Here is a 23,694-nt window from a genome sequence, read left to right as displayed (position 1 = left end):
AATCCCCCTTCGGAACTTGAAATATGGGTCCCCTCAACAAAAATTTAAAATTCGGCTTTGTAATTTGGAATTTATGTGATGTGATTTGATTTGATTTGATTGGTCGGTTAATAAAAATTATTAAAAAAAAAAAAACAGACCTCTGGAACAAATTAAGTTCTTAACCCAAGGTACTACTGTATAAGGTTGGGTTAGGAAGAGGGAGAGCGAGAGATATACTCTTCTACTTAGTGTACATGTTGGGTACATAGCGTCACTTGGGTAGGTTCTCTTTCGAATCGTTTATTATATTTCTTTGGTAGTGACAGAGCCATTGAGAGAGAGAGAGAGATGGAGAGAGATGGAGACCACCATCCCTTCAGGTAGACGAGAGATCAGTCCTACCTATACAGTGGTGCCCCGCAAGGCGAATGCCTCGCAAGACGGAAGACTCGCTAGACGAAAGAGTTTTCCGTTTTGGAGGTGCTCCGCAAAATGAATTTCCTATGGGCTTGCTTTGCAAGACGACAATGTCTTGCGAGTTCCTGCTGGTTTTTTCCCCTCCCCCCCCTTTTCTAAGCTGCTAAGCCGCTTATCAGCTGATCCGATCAGCAGATAAGCCGCTAAAAGCCGCTAATAGCGCTAATCCGCTAATCCTTCAATGGGCTTGCTTCGCAAGATGAAAAAACCGCTAGACGAAGAGAATCACAGAACGGATTCTTTTCGTCTTGCGAGGCACCCCTGTACTCTGAAATGGTATACGCCCAGCAACTTAGCTTTACTGCCTCGGTGGGAACTAGGCCACCGACAAAGCTGCGTCTGGTCTCTCTCCCCCCCTCCTTTTGGCTCCTGCCCCTCCTTAACCCTTCCTGTAGTAAAACATGACAGCTTGTGGTTTCCCCTTCAATAATGCATGCCTCTCTGCCTTGCCGACAGCCTTCTGAGCGCCTGCTACTACGCCTGCAACCTTGAGTTAGCATCAAGAATGTAAGTTTATTCGGAAACGGCGAGGGAATTCCAGTCCCCCCTTTCTTAAAACCAATTCCTTGTCAACAACAACGGCTAAATATTTTATGGCTGCTGGTCCCTCACTGCCTGAGGGGCTCTGACTAAAGAGACCTCGAGAGCGGCTTTATAGGATGAAAGAAGGGAGAGTTCCCTAACCGGGGTGGTTTTAAAGAGACCTCTCACCAGCATCTGTGAGATGCGAGCGGGCGACTCGAAAACGGGTCCCTCGCCTTTGAAAGAAGGAAGAATAGGAGCCTGGGCTCCAGATGGCTGCTTTTTAAAAGCTTTTGCAAGGACTATATAGAGAAGACGTATTGTATGCATTTTTCAAAACGCATCCAAGGATGAGATGGAGGTGGGGAAAGCTTGGGAGCTGGGGAAATATGATGGACCATAAAGCTTCCTAAAGTTCAGTTGGAATAATAATAATAATAATAATAATAATAATAATAATAATAATAATACCCTGCCCATCTGACTGGGTTTCCCCAGCCACTTTTGGCAGCTTCCAGAAAAATATAACAAAAATAATAAAATGTCAAACATTAAAAGCTTCCTAATACAGGGCTGCCTTCCGATGTCTTCTAAAAGTTTGGTAGTTCTTTATTTCCTTGACATCTGATGGGAGGGTGTACCCCAGTGAGGGTGCCACTACTGAAAAGGCCCTCTGCCTGGTTCCCTGTAGCTTCACTTCCTGCAGTGAGGGAACCGCCAGAAGACCCTCGGAGCTGGACCTCAGTGTCTGGGCAGAACAATGGGCGTGGCGACACTCCTTCAGGTATACTGGGCCGAGGCTGTTTAGGGCTTTAAAGGTCAGCACCAACACTTTGAATTGTGCTCGGAAACGTACTGGCAGCCAATGTAGGTCTTTCAAGAACGGTGTTATGTAGTCTCAGCAGCTGCTCCCAGTCACCAGTCTAGCTGCCACATTCTGGATTAGTTGTAGTTTCCGGGTCACCTTCAAAGGTAGCCCCACGTAGAGCGCATTGCAGTAGTCCAAGCGGGAGATAACCAGAGCATGCACCACCTTGGGGAGACAGTCTGCGGGCAGGTAGGGTCTCAGCCTGCATACCAGATGGATCTGGTAGACAGCCGCCCTGGACACAGAATTGACATGCGCCTCCATGGACAGCTGTGAGTCCAAAATGACTCCCAGGCTGCGCAGCTGGTCCTTCAGGGGGCACAGTTACCCCATGCAGGACCATTGAGTACCCCACACCTGCCTGTCCCCTGTCCCCACGAAAACAGTACTTCTGTCTTGTCAGGATTCAACCTCAATCCATTAGCCCGTTAGCATGCATATATATAACATACAAAAGTGAATTACATTAGGGGGAATTGCATACAACGTTGTGTATGTTCAGACAAATGGCTGCTGGCTTAGATGGCTTTAAGAAGGATGCTGGAAAAATCCACAGAGGGGTCTATCAACAGCTATTTAGCCATGTTAGCTGAACCCCCACATCCCAAGAGCGTATATCTCTAAATAACACTATCTGCCAGGCGGCAAGCAAACAGAGGTGTGCTATTACTGCCATAGCTTGGGACATAGGTGCCAACTCTAATAATAATAATAATAATAATAATAATAATAATAATAATAATAATAATTTATTTATACCCTGCCCTTCCCAGTTCAAAAACCGGGCTCAGGGCGGCTAACAACAAATTTAAAACACTTAATTATAAAAGCAGCATAAAATACAGTATAAAAACATGAATAACAATAAAATTCAAAATTTAGGGGAAATAAGCTTTAGATAATCCCCAGGGCTAGCTGGCTGAATTGGTCCTACGTGGGCCAGCGAGGAGGCCAGGGGAGAATTAGCTGTGGGGTCTCAGAGCGGGTGATCTTCATAAAAGGGGAGGGGGGGGGAAAGAGAAGGGAAATAGAAGATCAGGCTGAATTCAAATTAAACGCCAGGCAGAATAGCTCTGTCTTACAGGCCCGATGGAAGGAGGTTAAATCCTGAAGGGCGCTAGTCTCATGGGACAAAGCATTCCAACAGGTCGGAGCCATCACTGAAAAGGCCCTGGCCCTGGTGGAGGATAGTCTGACTTCCTTAGGGCCTGGGACCTCTAAACTATGGTTGTTCATGGACCTTTGAGCTCTGGGTGCCTGAGCACCCACAAAATTCCCTATGAAGGGGCCGGGAACCCACAATTTCAGTGCACGCTGCATGGCACCCATGGTCCCGGGTACCCACAGTTGCAGGGCCAAGTTGGCACTCCTGCTGTGGGATTCCCTCAAAGCTGGCTACTGTGGGGAAAGAAGAAAGGATCAATGGGCAAGTTAGGCCACATCAGAGCTATTATTGTGTTACATTCCCTGCGCACCTTCTCTAGCTGGGAAGGCTGGTGCGAGGAGGTCTAGAGGCAGCCATTCCAAAGGCTCAGCAGATAACTAAACAAGCTGTACAGTGGTACCTCGGGTTAAGAACGTACCGTATTTTTTTGCTCTGTAAGACTCACTTTTTCCCTCCTAAAAAGTAAGGGGAAATGTGTGTGCGTCTTATGGAGCGAATGCAGGCTGCACTGCTGTCCCAGAAGCCAGAACAGCAAGAGGGGTTGCTGCTTTCACTGCGCAGCAATCCCTGTTGCTGTTCTGGCTTCTGAGATTCAGAATATTTTTTTTCTTGTTTTCCTCCTCCAAAAACTAGGTGCGTCTTGTGGTCTGGTGCGTCTTATAGAGCGGAAAATACAGTAATTCGTTCTGGAGGTCCGTTCTTAACCTGGAACTGTTCTTAACCTGAGGTACCACTTTAGCTAATGGGGCCACACGCCGCCGCCGCCGTGCAATTTCTGTTCTCATCCTGAAGCAAAGTTCTTAACCCGAGGTACTATTTCTGGGTTAGGAGAGTCTGTAACCCGAAGCGCCTGTAACCCGAGGTACCACTGTAGTTTGGTGGTGCTTTTAAAGAGGACTTAAAAAATAATAATCTAGTTTGAGTGGAGAGATGGTGGAGGAAATTGAAGGTCTAAGTATATATCAAGCCCCTGCTTGCAGAAGGGAAACCACAATGTTCGCCAAGACAGATTTTTTTTTTTAAACAATCAAACTTTACCTCTGGTCCACCAGGCAGGTGACTTTTGTAGGGCTGTAATTTTTATCCCGCTCATAAATGGCAGACGGTGGGGTAGCTGCCACAATGGAGCGGGAGCAATCTTTTCAAATTAGGGGGAGAAAGAAGCAAAGTAACAGGTGCCAGGTGGATGCCTGGAAATTGCATGGGTGGTTGTGGAAAGAAAAGAAAAAACCCCATTGACTTCCATTGTGCCTAACTTACAGTGCTCAAGCTTTCCAGCTAGGAGCTGTGGTTCCACAGAACAAAGTTTCATCCCCCAAGCCGTAATAATAATTATTTGAAGCGTGCAACCCCTGGCAGATTTAGAGGTTATGGCTCCAGGCTGATGCTGATTATCGGGACGGACAGTGCCCCTGAAAACCAAGCCCTCAGCAGCATCAGTTTGCCTACCTTGTGCTAAGAAATGCAGGTGTCAAAATAGGTTTTTTTCCCTATATAAAAAAATAAAAATAAAAATTGAGCAGCTGGACTGAAAAAGCCCAGCATGAAAGCCATTTGCAATCTGAAGCAATTCAAGATTCTTCGTTTTCCTGCTGTTGATAATTTGGGCAGAACAGACTTCAACCACTGTTTCTGAGATATTAATTTGAACCAGTCCCCACTCCAAAATGTGCTGTGTCCAATTTAGGAAGTCTCCGACACAAACGGAAAGAAAAAGTACTTCCGATGAGCAAATGAGTTGTGTATGTAATGGCAGACCTGAAGCCATTTTGAATTTAGGCTGCATTGCGATGTATATGCTGACTCCTAATAATAATAATAATAATAATAATAATAATAATAATAATAATAATAATAATTTATTTATATCCCGCCCTCCCCAGCCGAAGCCGGGCTCAGAGCGGCTAACAACAATAAAAGCAACACAGCATTCTAAAATGAATTCATTTTAAAATCAATTCAAAATCAAATTAAATTAATGGCAACCATTGGACTATACTATCATTTATTGATTCATCTCTCTCTCTCTCTCTCTCTCTCTCTCTCTCTCTGACACAAATTGCCAACTGCAGTAGTCTCTTAGCCATTGGCTGAGCTGCAGTGATGTCAGAGAATGCTCATATTCTGAGGGCGGAACGTTGACAAAGCAGTTCAGTGGCTGGAAAAGGGAAATGGCTTGAGAGGAATCCTCTTACAAGACTGGAAGGCAGGTGGTAAAAGACAGGGGGCTTAGATGGCAAAGGAAATGGGGATAAAGTCAGAAGGCAGCTGCAAAAGGCTCATCTAAGCCAGAAGCTGAGGCTCCAATACTTTGGCCACCTCATGAGAAGAGAAGACTCCCTGGAAAAGACCCTGATGCTGGGAAAGATGGAGGGCACAAGGAGAAGGGGACGACAGAGGATGAGATGGTTGGAGAGTGTTCTCGAAGCTACCAGCATGAGTTTGACCAAACTGCAGGAGGCAGTGGAAGACAGGAGTGCCTGGCGTGCTCTGGTCCAGGGGGTCACAAAGAGTCGGACACGACTAAACGACTAAACAACAACAAGCCAAGGAGGCAGAGGAGGAAAAAAAAGCTAGAGAAGTTAGAGAATGAGAAGGTAATGAGAAAGGAAGGTGAAGGCTTTTTCGTTACTACGGAACAGTTTCCCCAACCTGGTGTCTTCCAGATGTTTAGATTACAACAACAGATCTGACCTGCTGGCTGGGGGCGATGGGAGCAGCAGTTCAAACTCCCTGGAAGGCCTATGTTGGCAAAGGCTGTTGCAGGCGAAAAGTAAACAAGACAAATAAGAAAGTGAGGAGGAATTAAAGAACCTTTTAATGAGGGTGAAAGAGGAGAGCACAAAATATGGTCTGAAGCTCAACATCAAAAAAACGAAGATCATGGCCACTGGGCCCATCACCTCCTGGCAAATAGAAGGGGAAGAAATGGAGGCAGTGAGAGATTTTACTTTCTTGGGCTCCATGATCGCTGCAGATGGTGACAGCAGCCGTGAAATTAAAAGACGCCTGCTTCTTGGGAGAAAAGCAATGACAAACCTAGACAGCATCTTAAAAAGCAGAGACATCACCTTGTCAACAAAGGCCCGTATAGTTAAAGCTATGGTTTTTCTAGTAGTGATGTATAGAAGTGAGAGCTGGACCATAAAGAAGGCTGGTGCTGGAGGAGACTTTTGAGAGTCCTATGGACTGCAAGAAGATCAAACCTATCCATTCTGAAGGAAATCAGCCCTGAGTGCTCACTGGAAGGACAGATCCTGAAGCTGAGGCTCCAATACTTTGGCCACCTCAGGAGAAGAGAAGACTCCCTGGAAAAGACCCTGATGTTGGGAAAGATGGAGGGCACAAGGAGAAGGGGATGACAGAGGACAAGATGGTGGGACAGTGTTCTCGAACCTACCAGCATGAGTTTGACCAAACTGCGGGAGGCAGTGGAAGACAGAAGTGCCTGGCGTGCTCTGGTCCAGGGGGTCACAAAGCGCCGGACACGACTAAACGACTAAACAACAACAACTTCATGAGCACTAGGGGACAGGCAGCCGAACGGGCCATGCAGGTAAAAGATAAACTTAAGGAAAGGAAATAAAAATGCACATGGATTTGACACAACCAGCAAAATATTTGCAGGTCTCCAGCTCCACAATATTGATTGTGTGCACACCATGCCAGTTGCTGTTTCGATTTGATGAAGACGTTGTCCAGAGTGCTTACGGTTAAAAGGGACATTTAAAGCCCAGGTTGGAACACAGGAAGTGGATTGAGAATAAGGAGACAAAGTCAGGCCGTTTCCCCTCCCAAAAGACCTCTGCACTCAGTGGCGTAGCGTGGGGGGGTGCAGGGGGGGCCGGCCGCACCGGGCGCAACATCTGGGGGGTTAGGGTTAGGGGGCGCAAATCCACAGGTTAGGGGGCGCAAATCCACGGGTTAGGGGGCGCAAATTACTTGCCTTGCCCCGGGTGCTGACAACCCACGCTACGCCACTGTCTGCACTCAGTCGGATAATCCAGTTTTCCAGACTGCAAATGTGTGATGATACAGCAGGAAACCCCTACATTACTGCAGTTTGAGGGCACCGCGGCTTGAGAGTTCCTGTGTATCTTCTTCCCAAAAACATTGCAGAATGCTGATTTCAGTGCAGACAGGCAAAAAATGAAGATATTGGAAGGTCGTGAATTCCCCGAGGTTGCATCGGAGACAGGAACGAAGAGGATTTCTTCGTGGTGGATACTTTGGAATGAGCAGAGCTGTGGCAGCCCACGAGAACCTTTGCGGAAGAATTTCCTATTGAGCCGTAGTGATGCCACGCAATAGCTTGACCAAAGTTGCCCATGTGTTGGCAACCTCAAGGTCAGATGACTGCAATGCCCTCTATGTGGGGCTGCTCTTGGGGGCTGTCTGCAGGCCAGTTAGGGCAGATCAAGGGGCAAACTGGTGCAAATACACCTCGCTTGCGGTATTTGCAATGGCTGGCAATCTGCTGCCAGGCCAAGTTCAGGATTTTGATATTAACATAAAAGGTGTTACGTAGCTCAAGACCTTATACCAGGCACCCCCAAACTCAGCCCTCCAGCTGTTTTGGGACTACAATTCCCACCATCCCTAGCTAACAGGACCAGTGGTCAGGGATGATGGGAATTGTAGTCCCAAAACAGCTGGAGGGCCAAGTTTGGGGATGCCTTGCTTTATACACTCAGAAGGTGACTAACTGCAGTCTGTAGGAAAGCTTCTCCTACAGGTTCCTAAGATGTCAGAAGCCTGCTGCAAATGCAAATGTGAAAAAGCATTCCTGTTGATACATGACAGGTGCTCAGTATCTGTTTTTTCTCTGCATCAGTAAGATTTTCCAGCTGGATGAAAAACCTCAATTTTTTGTATCTTCATTAAAAAAAAGTATATTCTGTTTGGTTGTATTTTTTGGGGGAGTTGTTCTGAATTGCTTTTTAGTTGTTGTTTTTAATCACACTCTGCACATTGCCTCAATGACTAAACGGTGATGACAGAATATGCACAAACATTCCAACTTCTGAGCGAGAAGGCGCTGTGACAGAACGTGGGGAGGCAGCACAGCCTGTAAGGAAAAGGTGCCTGGAGGAGGAAAAGGTAATTGGCTTGCCAGACAAGAGATGGAGAAGTTCTGCCGTGGCAGATGACGAACAGTTTTGACAGTGGAGAAAAAATGAAGAGGCCTTAAATACCTGTGAGATATCCATGACTGAGTCACAGCTCAGAGGCCGGGCGGATGTTAGGTCATTGGAACCGAGCACCGTTGAGATGATCCCATTCTGATCGATGCGCCGGATCATGGTGCCATCCACAAAATAGATGAACCCAAATTTGTCGACTGTGATGCCTGTGAAGAGGAAACAAACCCAGCTTGGATAACTGCGTAGAAAGAAATTCACTATATATATCTATATCTATAAAGGTAAAGGGGACCCCTGACCATTAGGTCCAGTCATGACCGACTCTGGGGTTGTGGCGCTCATCTCGCTTTATTGGCCAAGGGAGCCGGCATACAGCTTCCGGGTCATGTGGCCAGCAGGACTAAGCCGCTTCTGGCGAACCAGAGCAGTGCACGGAAATGCCGTTTACCTTCCCGCCGGAGTGGTACCTATTTATCTACTTGCACTTTGATGTGCTTTCAAACTGCTAGGTGGGCAGGAACAGGGACCGAGCAACGGGAGCTCACCCCGTCGCGGGGATTCGAACCGCCGACCTTCTGATCAGCAAGCCCTAGCCTCTGTGGTTTAACCCACAGCACCACCTGCGTCCCTCTATATCTATCTATTATCTATCAATCTATCAGTCTATCTGTCTATCTATCTATCTATCTATCTATCTATCTATCTATCTATCTATCATCTATCTATCCACACTCAAAACCACACACAAATGCATGCTTGTTCCAAAAATGTGTTTGGCATCAATGCATGGCTATCAGGCACTTCGTAACTACAGCTCAAGGGAACTACGGCGCAATCACATGATGTCATGTGATTGGCAGGTGGGGCTGCCCCTTCCACCTGTCAAGGCTGCCCTGCAGGCAGCCTAAAAGATTCACCCACTTCCTGGAAGGCTGGGATAAGGACTTTTGCAGCAACTGTTTTACACGTAGTGACGAGATAATTCGAAAGTGGACAAACTCTGCTTGGCTGAGCCCTTGACATACACCGACTAAAATTACATCTGCAGGGCTGCCAGCTAAAGATCAATTGCACTGGGTCACCCCATTTTTTAAAAGTAAAACAACCTGAACTTCCTAGGTCAACCCAAAACTGCCTGTATCGAAGCCATCGCATTCTGCTAAGGAACAGCCGCCCCTCTTACCCCTAGGGTTTGTGAGCGTGGCCTCCGTCGCTTTTCCACCGTCTCCGCAGCGGGTGTCATCAAAGGGAAGACACTGGTCTCCTGTTCCGGCCACCACCTCCGAGTTCTTCACAACGTCTTTCACCACGGTGATCGACTTGATTCTAAAGACACGGCGGCTGTTGGTGTCGGAGAGGTAGATGGATCCGGAAATGGGGTCCGTGGTCAGGTAATACTTATGAGCGGGGCTATGGCTGCAAAAACAAAGGAGGCGGGATATTGAACTTGTTCCTACATTCGCAGGCAGTTTGCTGACCCCTGCTTTGGAGGAATCCTCAGCTGTTGAAAGTGCCATGATACTGCTTTAAATCTACAGTGCAGATGAGGCCTATCATGGCATGCAAGTCCGGCCACTGCCTTAATTTTGTAAAAACAAAAACAAAACCCACCCAAAGAACATGTTGCAAATTACTTACCTAGTTAGCGTCCTACCTGGCTCATTCAAGTCTCATGCCATGCACCTTGCTAGAAACGGCCATTTTACATAACCTTGCCCTTTTCTCTCACCTCTCTCCCAAATGCTCGGCATCCCTCAATTTGTAAAAAATATATATAATAATACCTCTCTCCTTTGCCCTGCCTATTGAATTAACTGAGTACCTTTTTCATAGAGCGAGGGAGCCGGGCAGAAGAGAGGGCTGTTTGTGGGAAGACCTATCTGATTTATCCCAGAATATCCCCCTGTGATTTTACCTTATTAAAGTCTGAGCAGATTTCATCTGCGCACAATGACACTGATTCTTGCTAAATAAAATACTCTGACCTTTAGCGACTCGGGATGGCAGTTTGGGCTCCATCTGTATTCCTTCTCGATGACAGCAAACTGGCAGGGTATTATTTCATTTACCTGCCCGTCACTCAACCTGAGAATCCACTTTGTGTGTGTGTGTGTGTTGGGGGGAAGGTGCCCTGTGGGAATCCGCCATCCATTTTTATCAGGCCCCCAAGAGTTCGCCGCTCTTCTCCAGCAAGACTCGGCTGAATGTCAGTCAGCTCCTGAGCGGCTCATAATCACCGGAGGTGGGCCGGAGAGGCATTAATAACCACCGGCTGACATTCCCCAGCACCTTGTTCGCCTCCAAGACTTTCAAAAGCACTTTCCGCGGAGACTCTCGTCAAATTGGACGAGGCCGCGGCGGTGATTTACACACAATGACACACAGACAATTTGGACAATGTGACCCCTCTAACCACTTCAGGTGTGGAGGAGTGACAGGTGCCGGCAAGTCTCCCCTGATGGCCTTCTAGAAAAAGCATTTTTCACCTCAGAAAAGTGACGGACAGGTAGTAGCCGACGGGCCAGGTCCACCTCCTGAGTTAATTTGATCTGGCTGCCCGACCAAATTTCAATCAGCGCAGGAAAAGGAGTTTGGACACATTTTAATGTAACTATGGGGGACAAAAACCCCCAGGTCTGGCCTGCATGTGGGGTGGAATGAACTAGCTGCCTTGGGTGGCAGAATCCTGTGGGGTGGCAGCCCTGTGGGTGCCCTACCCACCCCGGCAATTTTTTGCTGGAAGCCTCCCTTGAAAATATATTCCCACATATGTCTCAATAGGCACACAAGCACCACACCCACACCCACCGACCCAGAGGATCATATTCCCCACCCCCAGCAACAAGATTTATTTGTGCTAGGAAAGTTGGATTTCTTTCCCTGCATGAGTGGTTTAAGACATCCAGATTCCCATACAACAACGTCGTAAACAAAACACAACATTTTGATACCCAAAAGCAGTCTGAAATCTCTGTGATTTATTCTAACCTAGGTATTTTTGTGGGGAATGTCCATTTATGGGTGGATGAGGGCAGATGTAGATCTAACCAAGTTCTAATGTACTTGGAGCAATCGCCATTGTGCTTAACTCTGCTACCAGAGAGTAAGAGATCTCTCTTCCAAACATTTCTCTCCAGCAGAAAAGATCATTGAAGTGCAGAAAGCACATCATCTTGGCATGTCCTGGGCATGGTTTTAGAAAAATACCTAGGAATATAAAAAAATGCCCTGTTGGGGCAGACCAATGGCCCATCTAGTCCAGGATCCTGTCCTCACAATGGTCAACCGGATGCCAATGGGAAGACAGACATGAGCACTCTTTCCACTTGAGATGGGCAGCAACTGGTATTCAGAGCCAAAACACCTCCAATAGTGGAGGCAGAATACAGCCATTTTGGCTAGTAGCTGTTATCCTGCATGCATTTCTCTACTGCTCCTTGCAAGGCATGTTTCGTCTGTACAGTCATCGGGTTACAGACGCTTCAGGTTGCGTTTTTTTGGGTTATGGATTGCCGAAACCCGGAAGTACCAGAACGGGTTACTTCCCGGTTTCGGCGGTCGTGCATATGCAGAAGCGCTAAATCGCGCATGCGCAGAAGCGCCGAATCGCAACCTGCACATGCACAGACGCACCGCTGCGGGTTGCGAACGTGCATCCCGCACGGATCACGTTCGCAAGCTGAGCATCCACTGTAATGTGTGTGTGTGTGTGTGTGTGTGTGTGTGTGTGTGGCATCTAGCAATAAAATATCATTTGGCAAATAATCCATACACCATGTAAAAAACCCCAACCATCTACATATAGCTCAACAGGCAAGAAGTAATAAACGAGAGAGAACACGCAACGGAGGAAGGGAGAGAAAGCGACGGTTGTCCGCTTCTTGGCTTACCTATGTCTGAAATCTTTATTTCTGACAGAAGAGCAGGAAAGCAGAAGAAGAACAAGACAGGAGGAGGAGGAGGAGGAAGAGAGAGAGAGAGAGAGAGAGAGAGAGAGAGGAGAGAGAGGTTAGCGGCTGAGCTCCGAAGCATTATTAGCAGGCTGAAAACTTGACAGTAACAACCACATTGTACAAGGCAATAATAAATAAAGATTTAGCAAGCCTGACACTGATACATTTCATAAGGAGATTACTTGTCAGAGGAGCTGCCTTGTACATTGCTGCTGCCCATCACTGGGGGGGGGGGCGAGGAGAGAAAGTGATCTCCTGGATGCCTTTGGAGTTGCAGCTTAGGGATGGAGGGACGCAGAGCAGTTGTCATGGGGTCCGCGGTTCCCACGGCCGCCTCCGTCTCGAGATGTCGTTTCTCGAGACAGATCTCCCCGGCGCTTTAGGGACGACTCATACAGCCCTCCTTGCACACAGTGGACCGGGTACTTTTCCCCTTTCACCACCGTGTCCTCGTGAATGCACAGAACAGCTGTGCGAACAGGCCTCATACTGTGAGCATTCGTGTCTTAAGAAAAAGTGGGGGAAAGCAGTTCGTACCACCGGTCTTCTATTTTACAGAAAGGCAATTTAGCAGCTGCAGCATCGCGGCCAACAATGCACGTCGGTGTGTATTTATAAAAAACGTTTGAGCGAGGCTCCAAAAGCAGCCGCAGGAGAGAGAGGGGGGAGAGCCGCGCTGATGTTGAGGCTGCTTTTTGTTGTTGTCGTTGTTCCCGAACAAAAGTTACAAACCTCCCCTCGCGGCAACCTTTTCCGAAACCCCGTTTTACAGCCCTATGGAAAACAGGGCCCCCCACAAAGATACCACACTGAAATGGCAGTCCTCACCAAGGGAAAGGGCTTTGAAAGAGGCATAGAGTTTTAAAAAAATGTTTGCGCCCTCCAAAAAGGCCACAGTTTCCACGGATGGCCGTTAGCTGAGACCAGCCAGTCTGTGGGCATTTAATAATTTCTTGATCCTTGGGTGTTTAAGCACAAAAGAAACAGAAACGGCTGTTCTTCTGAGGATCTGGGAAAGGATTGGGGGGGGGCTGGGCTGGGCAGAAGGTTGCCTTTAAAGTGATTGAGACTATTTGCCCACCTAGACCAGTGTTGTCTGCTCGGACTGGCAGCAGCTCCCCAGGGTCTTTCTCACACTTGCTGCCTACTTGGAAGGAGTGATGCTGGAGACTGACGCTGGGACCTATTGCATGTAGAGCATGTCTCTCCCACTGAACATGGCCCCTTCTTCCCCGCTATGATCTCATCTGATTTAGGAATGGCTTTGTAAAGTCTAGACCAGGATTGATCCAAACCAGAATTCCAGAACGCTCTGAGCTAAGCATAGGCTAGTTCACCCCAAGATTTACAGAGAATTATGGAAGAGTTTGCATGGAATCATTGGCAAGGAAACTATCCTAAAGCAAACCTCTTTACCCAAAGCAGTCTCAGTCCAGATTTTTTGTTTCTAAGTGTCCCAGGTCCTGAACACCGTATGCTTAATAACACCATATTCAAAGCGGTTTTATACCACTTAATGTGCCTGCAATTTTATCCCTGCATTTTTTTTTTTTAAATGCTAACTAAGGAAGCAAACATTAGCTTGAAATTGGGCTGTGGGAAAAGACTGCAACATTTCCTTTTCAGAATTTTTGGATCTTGAGTGGGAAAGGAAATTTGGAAGTAGGCTCCTGTCTGGTTTAGACTAATTTCTTTAGAAGCCCCAGACTCAAAGCGAAGGTAGGCTTGGAATGAACCCTTTCACAATCTCTAGATGTCTGGACATTATGGGTTGCATCCAACGTAGTGCTACGCTAAAGCAACCTTAACTGTACGACTTGCTCTGCTGGGATGTTGTTGCACAAAGAGAACGCAACGGCAGGTTGCACAAACACTTGTGCAAGGAGTTTCTGCAAAGCACAACTGTTGCGCTGGATTCTGCTGCTGCACAATATTAAAACCCAACCCTCTACGGCTCGGTCAGAGTCCTTGCTTGTGTTTTCGAGACAGTCGCGGGAGTCAAGGACAGATCTTTCTGGCAGCTTCTCAGAGCTGTTGCCGTTCCACTAATATGGACACAGGGGAAGCACACAGGGGGAGAATTCCTTCCAATGGCAGGTCACCTTTCCATTATTTCTGAGGGCAGAAAGCCCACCCTCAAATCCCTAAAGAGGCTTCCTGCCCGCTACTATGAACTTACTGCCCTTATCTGCAGAGCTCTCCATTGCCTTGCACTGTCCCTTCCAACTTGTTCCTGTTCTGCAGGGAGTTGGTAGGACAGCCAAGAAGATGAAGGCAGCTTCAGGAAGGTTTGGGACCTATAAATCACAGCTAACTCGCTGTCCTACTTATGAATGACTCTCTAATGTTCCCATTACCCTGCTACCCTTCCAATATTAGATATTTCCTTGGGGCTGCATATTAATTTTGCAGCGTGGGCAGCAGAAGCGCCGCCAAGGAGATGCTCGGCTTCTTAGGCAAAGCCTTCTCTGTGCCCCATTTGCCCTGTCCGTCCTTTCATTGCAAAGTTTTGCTCTCACTTAGCTACTGGATCCCATAATAGTCGGAGTTCAAGCTGGCTATCAGAACTGGGGGGCTTGTGGAACCGGCTCTTTGCAGATTTTGAATGTGCAGGCGGTGTTGTCACAGTCTCTCGGATTCTGCACTTCTCTGGATTTTAGGATAAAATACGTTTAGAAATGCACATTTTGAGAGAGAGAAAATATGCATTTAAAACATGGGTTTTTGTGTGGGTTACTTAAAAGGAAAATCACAGTTTAGCATAAAAATGAGATGAAATGGACCCAGTACGTTTCCGAGCACAATTCAAAGTGTTGCTGCCTAAATGGCCTCGGTCCAGTATATCTGAAGGAGCGTCTCCACCCCCATCGTTCTGCCCGGACACTGAGGTCCAGTGCCGAGGGCCTTCTGGGAGTTCCCTCACTGCGAGAAGGCAAGTTACAGGGAACCAGGCAGAGGGCCTTCTCGGTAGTGGCACCTGCCCTGTGGAACGCCCTCCCACCAGATGTCAAAGAGAAGAACAACTACCAGACTTTTAGAAGACATCTGAAGGCAGCCCTGTTTAGGGAAGCTTTTAATGTTTGATGCACTATGGTATTTTAATATTTTGTTGGAAGCCGCCCAGAGTGGCTGGGGAAGCCCAGCCAGATGGGTGGGGTATAAATAATAAATTATTATTATTATTATTATTATTATTATTATTATTATTATTATTAAATGGATGCACAAATTCAAAAGAGACACAGTAGTAGACAGATCTATCCCCTCCTAACCTTAATTCCAGTACGTTGGTGACGTTTCCAGAGGGGAAGATTCTACGGATGTAGTTGAAGTCCCCAACATAAAGGCTTCCGTCTGAGCCGCAAGTCAAGGCAACAGGAGCCAGAAGCTTGTTCCCATCGGCAAGGCCATTGCAACTGGGGCAGGAGATGCTCCTCCTGCGGCCGTTCCCCATGATGCTCCCTATGACAGGTGGCTGCTGGGAGATGAACTGGTTCTCCCCATTTCCTTTGTGCAGGATACCTGGAGAATAACAGAAAGCAAAACACAGAGGGGGTGACTCTGCTGCGAGGGGTTTGGAGGCTGCAGCCAGGGTAGCTGTCGGGAAGCCAGCCAGCAATAAATCACACAGTGTAAGTGAAGTTAACTCTTTGCTGGAAGAAACAGGAACTGCTTAGGGCTCTTGACACTATGAGACAGATGTGGAGGCTGAAGGTCCCCAATGACTGCCTAAATCTCCTTCTCTCCTGGACAAGCAATCTGAGACTATGCCGATGCGCCTGTCTCCGCTCCTCTCTCCTCCTGTTTCAGCTTCTGCTTCTTGACTGCTCTCTGCCACAGCCTCTTCCTGCTCACTAAACCCTGTTACCCCTTCAGCTTCCTTGCTTCCTATACCAAGCCTCAGAGCAAGATAGGAACTAATTTTCATATGCCGTCTCCACGAGATGTCCGGAGGGTGGCAACATGAGAACAGGGTCTTTTCTGCGGTGGCTCCCCGTTTGTGGAATGCTCTCCCCAGGGAGGCTCACCTGGCACCTTCATTATACACCTTTAGGCACCAGGCAAAAGCATTCCTTTGGCTGATTAACACTCTATGGTAAAGGGACCCCTGAACTTTAGGTCCAGTCGCGGGCGACTCTGGGGTTGCATCCCTGATTAACACTCTATGTCCTTTTAAATATGCTTGTGGGATGGAGGGGGCATTATTAGTTTGCTTTGGTTTTGTTCTTATTTTTATTTGTGTTTTTATGTTGCGAACCGCTCTGAAATCTTCAGATGAAGGGTGGTATACTACTACTACTACTACTACTACTACTACTACTACTACTACAGTCGTACCTTGGAAGTTGTACGGAATCCGTTCCGGAAGTCTGTTCGACTTCCAAAACCAAAGCACGGCTTCTGATTGGCTGCAGGATGCTCCTGCAGCCAATCGGAAGCCACAGAAGCCCCATTGGATGTTTGGCTTCCATAAATAGTTCACAAACCGGAACAGTCATTTTTAGGTTTGCGGCGTTTGGGAGCCAAAACGTTTGAGAACTAGGCTGTTCAAAAATCAAGGTACAACTGTACCAATTTTGACCAAGTCAAAAGGAAACATGGCATCATGGGTGATCCTTCAAAAATCTCATTTTTAGTACCTTCTGCTCCCCTGTCAAGGTCAGGGGCCTCTATTGGCCTGCCCACTCTAGTTGTGTGTTGGGACGTGGGTGGCGCTGTGGGTTAAACCACAGGGCCTAGGGCTTGCCAATCAGAAGGTCGGCGGTTCGAATCCCCGTGATGGGGAGAGCTCCCGTTGCTCGGTCCCTGCTCCTGCCAACCTAGCAGTTCGAAAGCACGTCAAAGTGCAAGTAGATAAGTAGGTACCCCTCCGGCGGGAAGGTAAACAGTGTTTTCGTGTGCTGCTCTGGTTTGCCAGAAGCGGCTTAGTCATGCTGGCCACATGACCCGGAAGCTATACGCTGGCTCCCTCGGCCAGTAAAGCGAGATGAGCGCCGCAACCCCAGAGTCGTCCACGACTGGACCTAATGTTCAGGGGTCCCTTTACCTTTTTTAAGTTATGTGTTAGTGAGCCACCAGCCACGCAGGAAACAACCGCTCTGCTAGATCTCCCAGGACAGGTCCCTTGCTGTCCCCCTGTGATTTACCACCCTCTAGTCCTGCTCAAGCTTCTTTGCAATGCAGCTCCTCTAAAGGACACACCTGTGTGTTGTGAGCAGAGGAAATCCAGGGAAATCTAGGCTGGCCACCCCCATTCCGTGTGCTTGGATTTCCTCCGCTCATCCCAGACGCACCGGAATTCAAACGCTTGCTCTAGAAGGTCGGTGGCAATCGGGGCAATCTCTGCCAGAAGGAAAACGCTTGCAAGGGATTTGCAGAGGCCAGTTGCTCCCCGCATGCACACCCAAAGAGGTTGGCACCATATGTAGGTTGCAATAAATAATTTGTTAGCAATGTATGTGTGCGCGCACACTTTGTGTGTGCGCCCCCCCCTCTTGTTTGGGCTGAATTATTAATGGCGATCAAGCTACCGCTTGCCGTGCAACTGTGTCAACCCCTGTGCTATTTTATTATTTGCAAGTCGGGGCGGTGTGGGGAGGAGGAAACTGGGGCCGAGAAGACCCGACGCACCGCTTTGGATGTTGAGGGCGTGGTGCTTGTCCAGAGACCACCCTCCAAGTTTGGAAGCATCGATCTCGTAACCTTGAAGCACCGCCGTTCGCTTCTCCCACAGGATCAGGTCCGGACACGATTCGTATTCATAGCCCACCGAAACTGGGAGGGAGAGACAGAGAGAAATGGAGACCCGCAACTTAACGGCCTTAGAAGTGCAAACTCAGCACAGAACGGAGGTTTCTAATTGGGTGGCCGGGTTGGCGAGAAGGGGATTTCTGCAAGCTACAGCAGATACTTATTTAAAACATCGTCACATCCATGCAGAGCATCCCTTTTTAAAGGCTACGGAGCATTATAAAAAAGGTCAGCGTAGTAATAGGTGTTGAACAAATGCGCTAATGATTTTAAAACGGCCGGATCAGGGACGTGTTTATTAGACACGGAACGCTCAAGGTCTTCGATTTGCATTTTGCACTTTTTTTCCTGCTTTAGTGGGCAGAGATGTCCACTGATGCAGGACAGGAGGAGAAAGAACTAAACGCAGAAGGAGAACATGCTGTGTTTTAGGACAATCCACATGCACCGTATTTTTCGCTCTATAAGACGCACCAGACCACCACAAGACGCACCTAGTTTTTGGAGGAGGAAACAAGAAAAAAAATATTCTGAATCTCAGAAGCCAGAACAGCAAGAGGGATCGCTGCGCAGTGAAAGCAGCGATTCCTCTTGCTGTTCTGGCTTCTGGGTTAGCTGTGCAGCCTGCATTCGCTCCATAAGACGCACACACATTTCCCCTTACTTTTTAGGAGGGAAAAAGTGAGCCTTATAGAGCAAAAAATACGGTAGATTAAGCAGGTGAGCAGCGAGTGAGGGAAAGCTCCTTACTCTCTCTCTCTCAGGGCCTGGAGGCTGATGTTTGTCTGGGGGCAACAGAAGGTACCCCAGTTATGGAGTGTAAGGAAAGAAGGAAGTTGCTGCAGGATCAGGCCCAAGGCAGATCTAGCCCGGTATCTTGTTATCACAGTGGCCAGCCACATGCTCCCTACCTGCAGTTCCCAGCAAATGGTAAAAAAAGGAGGCTGAGCAATACTCCTTGCTCTGCCCATGATAATCGCTTAAGTCGTGGATGTAGGCTGGCTCAGCTTTTCCACTTGGAAGGGAGGAAGCAGCTAAGATTCTCCAGCCCACTCCTGTTCTCCAACTTGATGGGGGCGGGACTGTCACCATCAACAACAACCTTTCCCTCCTGTCATCACAGAAACCCTGGAAGTGACTTACACCAGACGTTTAAAAGCAATCAGTCCTCCCCAAAACCAAGCCAAGCAAAGCATAAAAGAAGAACAAGGAGCAGCAGATTGAAAAGAATAAATCATACACCCAAATGAGCCAGGGAAAAATACCGTATTTTTCGCTCTATAAGACGCACCAGACCGCAAGACGCACCTAGTTTTTGGAGGAGGAAAACAAGAAATTTTTATTTATGAATCTCAGAAGCCAGAACAGCAAGAGGGTCGCTACGCAGTGAAAGCAGCAATCCCTCTTGCTGTTCTGGCTTCTGGGATAGCTGCGCAGCCTGCATTCGCTAGATAAAGACGCACACACATTTCCCCTTACTTTTTAGGAGGGAAAAAGTGAGTCTTATAGAGCAAAAAATACAGTAATAATAATAATGAGTTATGAGCTGGGCCGAAGGCATGCAAAACATAAAACGCTATTTAGAAGTGCCAAGAAATCGACAAGGTGGAAGCTGGGTGGATGTCCTGGGGGCAAGGAATTCCACAGTTCAGGAGCAGCGATAGCAAAAGCCCTCTAGCGCAGGCATGGGCAAACTCGGCCATCCAGATGTTTTGGGACTACAATTCCCATTATCCCTGACCACTGGCCCTGTTAGGCGTGATGGGAGTTGTAGTCCCAAAACATCTGGAGGGCCGAGTTTGCCTATGCCTGCTCTAGCGTTGTCCTGTCTGCCAGATGGTGGTGGAAGGTGCAAAAGGGCATCGGCCAATTGAATGGATAGGGAAGCTCATGTGATACGGGATGGAGAGCAAGCTCTTACCAAAGGCCTCCGATAACCCATACACCTTCTGGTTGTAGACGTCAGTCTTGTCCCAGATGAAGTAGTAGGAGAGATCCGGGGCGGCAGCAAACCACTTCCTGAACAAGCGTCCCTCTACGGCTACCATGAGATGGACTTTCATGAGGTTGAACGGGATGGTAGGATGGGTCAAGCTGATCCTCAGGACCGATTTGTAGCCGGGCGTACGGCTGCTCAGGTAGCTCAGCTTGATTTTGCTGCCCGAGATTTTAATCTCTTCTTGCAAGGCCTGGAAAAAAGTATCACACCAAAGTGTGTTATTATATCACATACCAAGCAGGTAAAGAAACATACGCAGAGCTGCGATTTATGAGATGTTTATGTGCGTTTCTTGAAAAGAAGAAGAAAGAAAACTGATTTCACGGATAGAACTCTGGTTTTATACACCCACGATAAGACACACCGATAAGTAAAAATAATTTATAAGCTTGTTTTTGGAAGCTAAGAAATGCTCATCATTCTCAGGCTGCAATCTTATCCATCCATACCTTGAACTCAGCAGGACTTCTTAGTTGGTATAAACAAAACTGTGATATCATTATTATCAACATGCTCTTCACTCTACGGTCCCACAAAGGGTTGCAACAATTTAAGACAACATAAAGGTTTTAAAAACATACAATTGCAAAAATTACAATTATCTATATATATAAAACCATCATGGCACCATGAATCATAACAGATGTCTTTATTTGCATGAACACACACAACAGATCTAACAGCGTCCCTGTGATCAGCGGGGAATTTTGTTCCAGTAACCTGAAGATCCAGAAGCATTTGTTTTCGTTTGTTCAAGGCTTTGAGATTTCTTGAAGACAATGCTCCTTCTACAAGGTGAGCTTGTTTTCTCCTGCTCTGGAGGGTAGGATGTGAACCGGTGCCTTCAAGCTACAAGAAAGGAGATCCAAAACGAACACCAGGAAGGACTTTCTGACAGTAAGAGCTGTTTGACAGTGGCATGGTCTTGGAAATGATACCAAGAACTAACTTAGTTGGTCTTTAAGGTGCTACTGGAAGGAATTTTTTTATTAAGAAATGAAACAATGTCTTTCCCCCCATTTTCAGCTATTGTTTTTTCATGCATTTAGATTCATGTAAACTTAAGCAATTCATTGATTAGTCCACTTCAATCTCATATATTTTATCATCGGAGATTTCTTTGATTAGGCAAATCCTACCAGTTGTTTTTTTTTAATGTTAATTTTAAATCTGTCCCCCAAGCCACTTTAAATTGCGAAAATAAATAAATAATTAAGAAAAGGGTTGCTTTGAGCTACTAGCAAGGACCCAAAATATTTCCCCGAAGTGATAGTTTATAAGCCCGGAGCTTTTTTGCATCTCTCGACAAACTGATAGACCTGGAAAGTTAATAGTGCCGTTTCCTTGATCTCATACATATTTACTTTCCCCGAATGCAGCCTTTTCAATTTACATAGCTTGCTGGGTATGAGCTCGAAGAAACAACAGAACTGGGAAAAGCTGGGGACTTGTCTTTTTTTATTTTTTAAACTTATTTTACAAGCTTATCTGCCAGGCATGCTGGAATCCAACGCAGCCAGTTACAAGCCGAGGAAGGGGAAGTGGCCCTTTAATGCAATCTGTCTCCGCATGGAGAGAAAGCGTTGTTTGCAACATCTTGCCCTGATGCTGTGTTATTAAATTATTGCTTCACTCTGCTGTGGCCCATCTTCCTTGCCCGACCGCTGTGTCTCGTACCAAAGGTCAGTTGTGGGAGAAAGCAAAGAGCAGCGAAAGGCTTTGGTGCAAAACGATGCAAGGAATTCCAAAATGGCAGCACTTTGGAACACACATGGTGCGGTCATTCCTCCTCTGGTCGCCGCTGTGGATACACAATCTTGACTGCCTGTCTTCAGGTGCCGTGGCAGACTTTGGACTTTAACATTTCTGTGGCGCCCTAGGCAGTGACAAAATTCAGTGCCCCCTTTGCCTCTGGCCTTCCATTGTTCATCATTGCTGCAGCATCCCCCTATCGGCTTGGTGCCCAGTGAAGGCAAACCCCCTAAATCTACCTCTGCCAGGCACTGATATGGGTGGCACAGTGGTCTAAAGCACTCAGCCTCTTGGGCTTGCCGATCAGATTATCTACTTGCACTTTGACATGCTTTTGAACTGCTAGGTTGGCAGGAGCAGGGACCGAGCAACGGGAGCTCACCCTGTCGCGGGGATTCAAACCGCCAACCTTCTGATCGGCAAGTCCTAGGCTCTGTGGTTTAACCCACAGTGCCACCCGCGTCCCTTCCCAAGGGATAGGCTTCTTATAAAGCAGCATTCTCAACCCACAAGCCAGGTAGGTTTCACACTAGGATCTCCCTCTGTTTCTGAAAAATCTCACCCCATTGCTCCTTTCACCCAGTGGCTGCTGGGTAGGAGAGGCAATGCAAGATGCTAGATAATCTGGATTCCTTTTCCCTGCTTTATTCCCCCTCTCTGCACGCTGCAAAGCCTTCGAGTGATAATTTCCGAGTCCCTTTCCTTCCCTCCCATCGAATTGTAAATAACATAGCTCTGGGAGTGAGGGGTTTCCCCCCCCCTCCTTCTCCCCAGCAGAGACAATTGCAGATTGTCTCCGCTGGTGACTGTTGTTAACCGGCGTTTCCCTGCCAGTCGATCAGATACAGGCAGAAACAAATAACGGCGACGTGAGCGGCAAGCTTTAAATATCAAAAATATGCAAATGCCTATGCAAATTAGTCCGAGACCCAGAGGGGAAGTAAGCATTTGTGCAGAGAGAAGTGTGTGTGTGTGCGTATGTGTATTTGTATAAGGAGGGGAAAGGCCATGCGTTCTTTGCATGAGTAACACAGGAAGCTGGTTTTTTTATGAGTCAAAACCGCTGGTGCATCTAGCCCAGTTCTGTCTACTCTCTGGCAGCAGCTCTCCATTTTTCAGGCAGGAATCTTTCAAAACCTTATGCAAGGATATCAGGGATTGGAAATAGGACCTTCTGAATGCAAAGCATGGACACAACTCTCCCAAATGCTAAAATCCTGCCCCTTTTTAGATGCAAAGCATTAAAAATGTTGAAACAAACAAACAAAAAATTTCCTTCCAGTAGCACCTTAGAGACCAACTAAGTTTGTTATTGGTATGAGCTTTCGTGTGCATGCACACTTCTTCAGATTAAAAAAGTTGTATCAGGTTGAACAGGGGGAAGGAATGCTATGCGAGTGGCTGTTTAACCCTCTCTTTGAAGGCATTGGTCTATTAAAGATTCTCCCCAGTTGGTTTTCTGTTGTTTAAGGAAAGGGCATTGTCCCTCTGTATCTTTTTCCCCTCTTGGGAGAAAATTGCAGCTGAGGAGGAGGATTTTGAACAGACAAATTTGGGCAAGGGGAGCGTTACCCTTGCCTGCCCCTCCTCCAAACACATTGGTTCTCAAGTCTGCCATCCATGGCTGCTTTGCATTTAGCAGTGCCTGCCCAGAAAATAAACTTGGTTCTCAAATGCATTGGTACTCAAACGGCATGGAGCCCAAACACTGCAAACCCAGAAGTAAGTATTCCAGTTTGCGAACATTTTTCAGAAGCTGAACGTGCTCCGTTTTGAGTGTTACGCTTCTGTTTTGAGTGCCACACTTCCGTTTTGAGTGTTACGCAAAGGTCTGTCTGTTTTTAAGATTTATTTTGCGTTTTTGTGGCTCTTTTTGTGTGACTGTGTGGAACCCAGTTCAGCTACTGATGGATTCATTGTGTGACTGCAGTACATTGTTTATTGCTTTCATTTTATGGATCAATGGTCTCGTTAGATAGTAAAACTCGTGTTAAATTGCTGTTTTAAGTGGTATCTGAAGAAGTGTGCATGCACACGAAAGCTCATACCCAGAACAAACTTAGTTGGTCTCTAAGGTGCTA

The 23,694-nt window shown here is 47.2% G+C and overlaps 1 protein-coding gene across 11 annotated transcripts in view; it reads right to left on the bottom strand.

The window, feature by feature from the left end:
* The window catches only part of TENM4 (teneurin transmembrane protein 4), a 1,513,375-nt gene that overhangs the window by 41,334 nt on the left and 1,448,347 nt on the right, over positions 1–23,694 (bottom strand). For 9 of the 11 annotated variants that reach the window (XM_081197251.1, XM_081197259.1, XM_081197257.1 and 6 more), the window contains 6 exons: positions 19,784–20,051; positions 17,743–17,886; positions 15,384–15,633; positions 12,049–12,069; positions 9,342–9,574; positions 8,210–8,364 (listed from right to left, as the gene is read on the bottom strand). In XM_081197251.1, coding sequence (XP_081053377.1) covers positions 8,210–8,364; positions 9,342–9,574; positions 12,049–12,069; positions 15,384–15,633; positions 17,743–17,886; positions 19,784–20,051 — 1,071 coding nt within the window. The remainder of the gene's footprint in view (positions 1–8,209; positions 8,365–9,341; positions 9,575–12,048; positions 12,070–15,383; positions 15,634–17,742; positions 17,887–19,783; positions 20,052–23,694) is intronic. The other 2 variants (XM_081197258.1, XM_081197260.1) reach the window with 1 other exon arrangement.

Source organism: Podarcis bocagei (assembly GCF_964188305.1).
Source record: "Podarcis bocagei genome assembly, chromosome: 6".
Taxonomy (NCBI): domain Eukaryota; kingdom Metazoa; phylum Chordata; class Lepidosauria; order Squamata; family Lacertidae; genus Podarcis; species Podarcis bocagei.
This window is presented reverse-complemented; position numbering and strand designations above follow the sequence as displayed.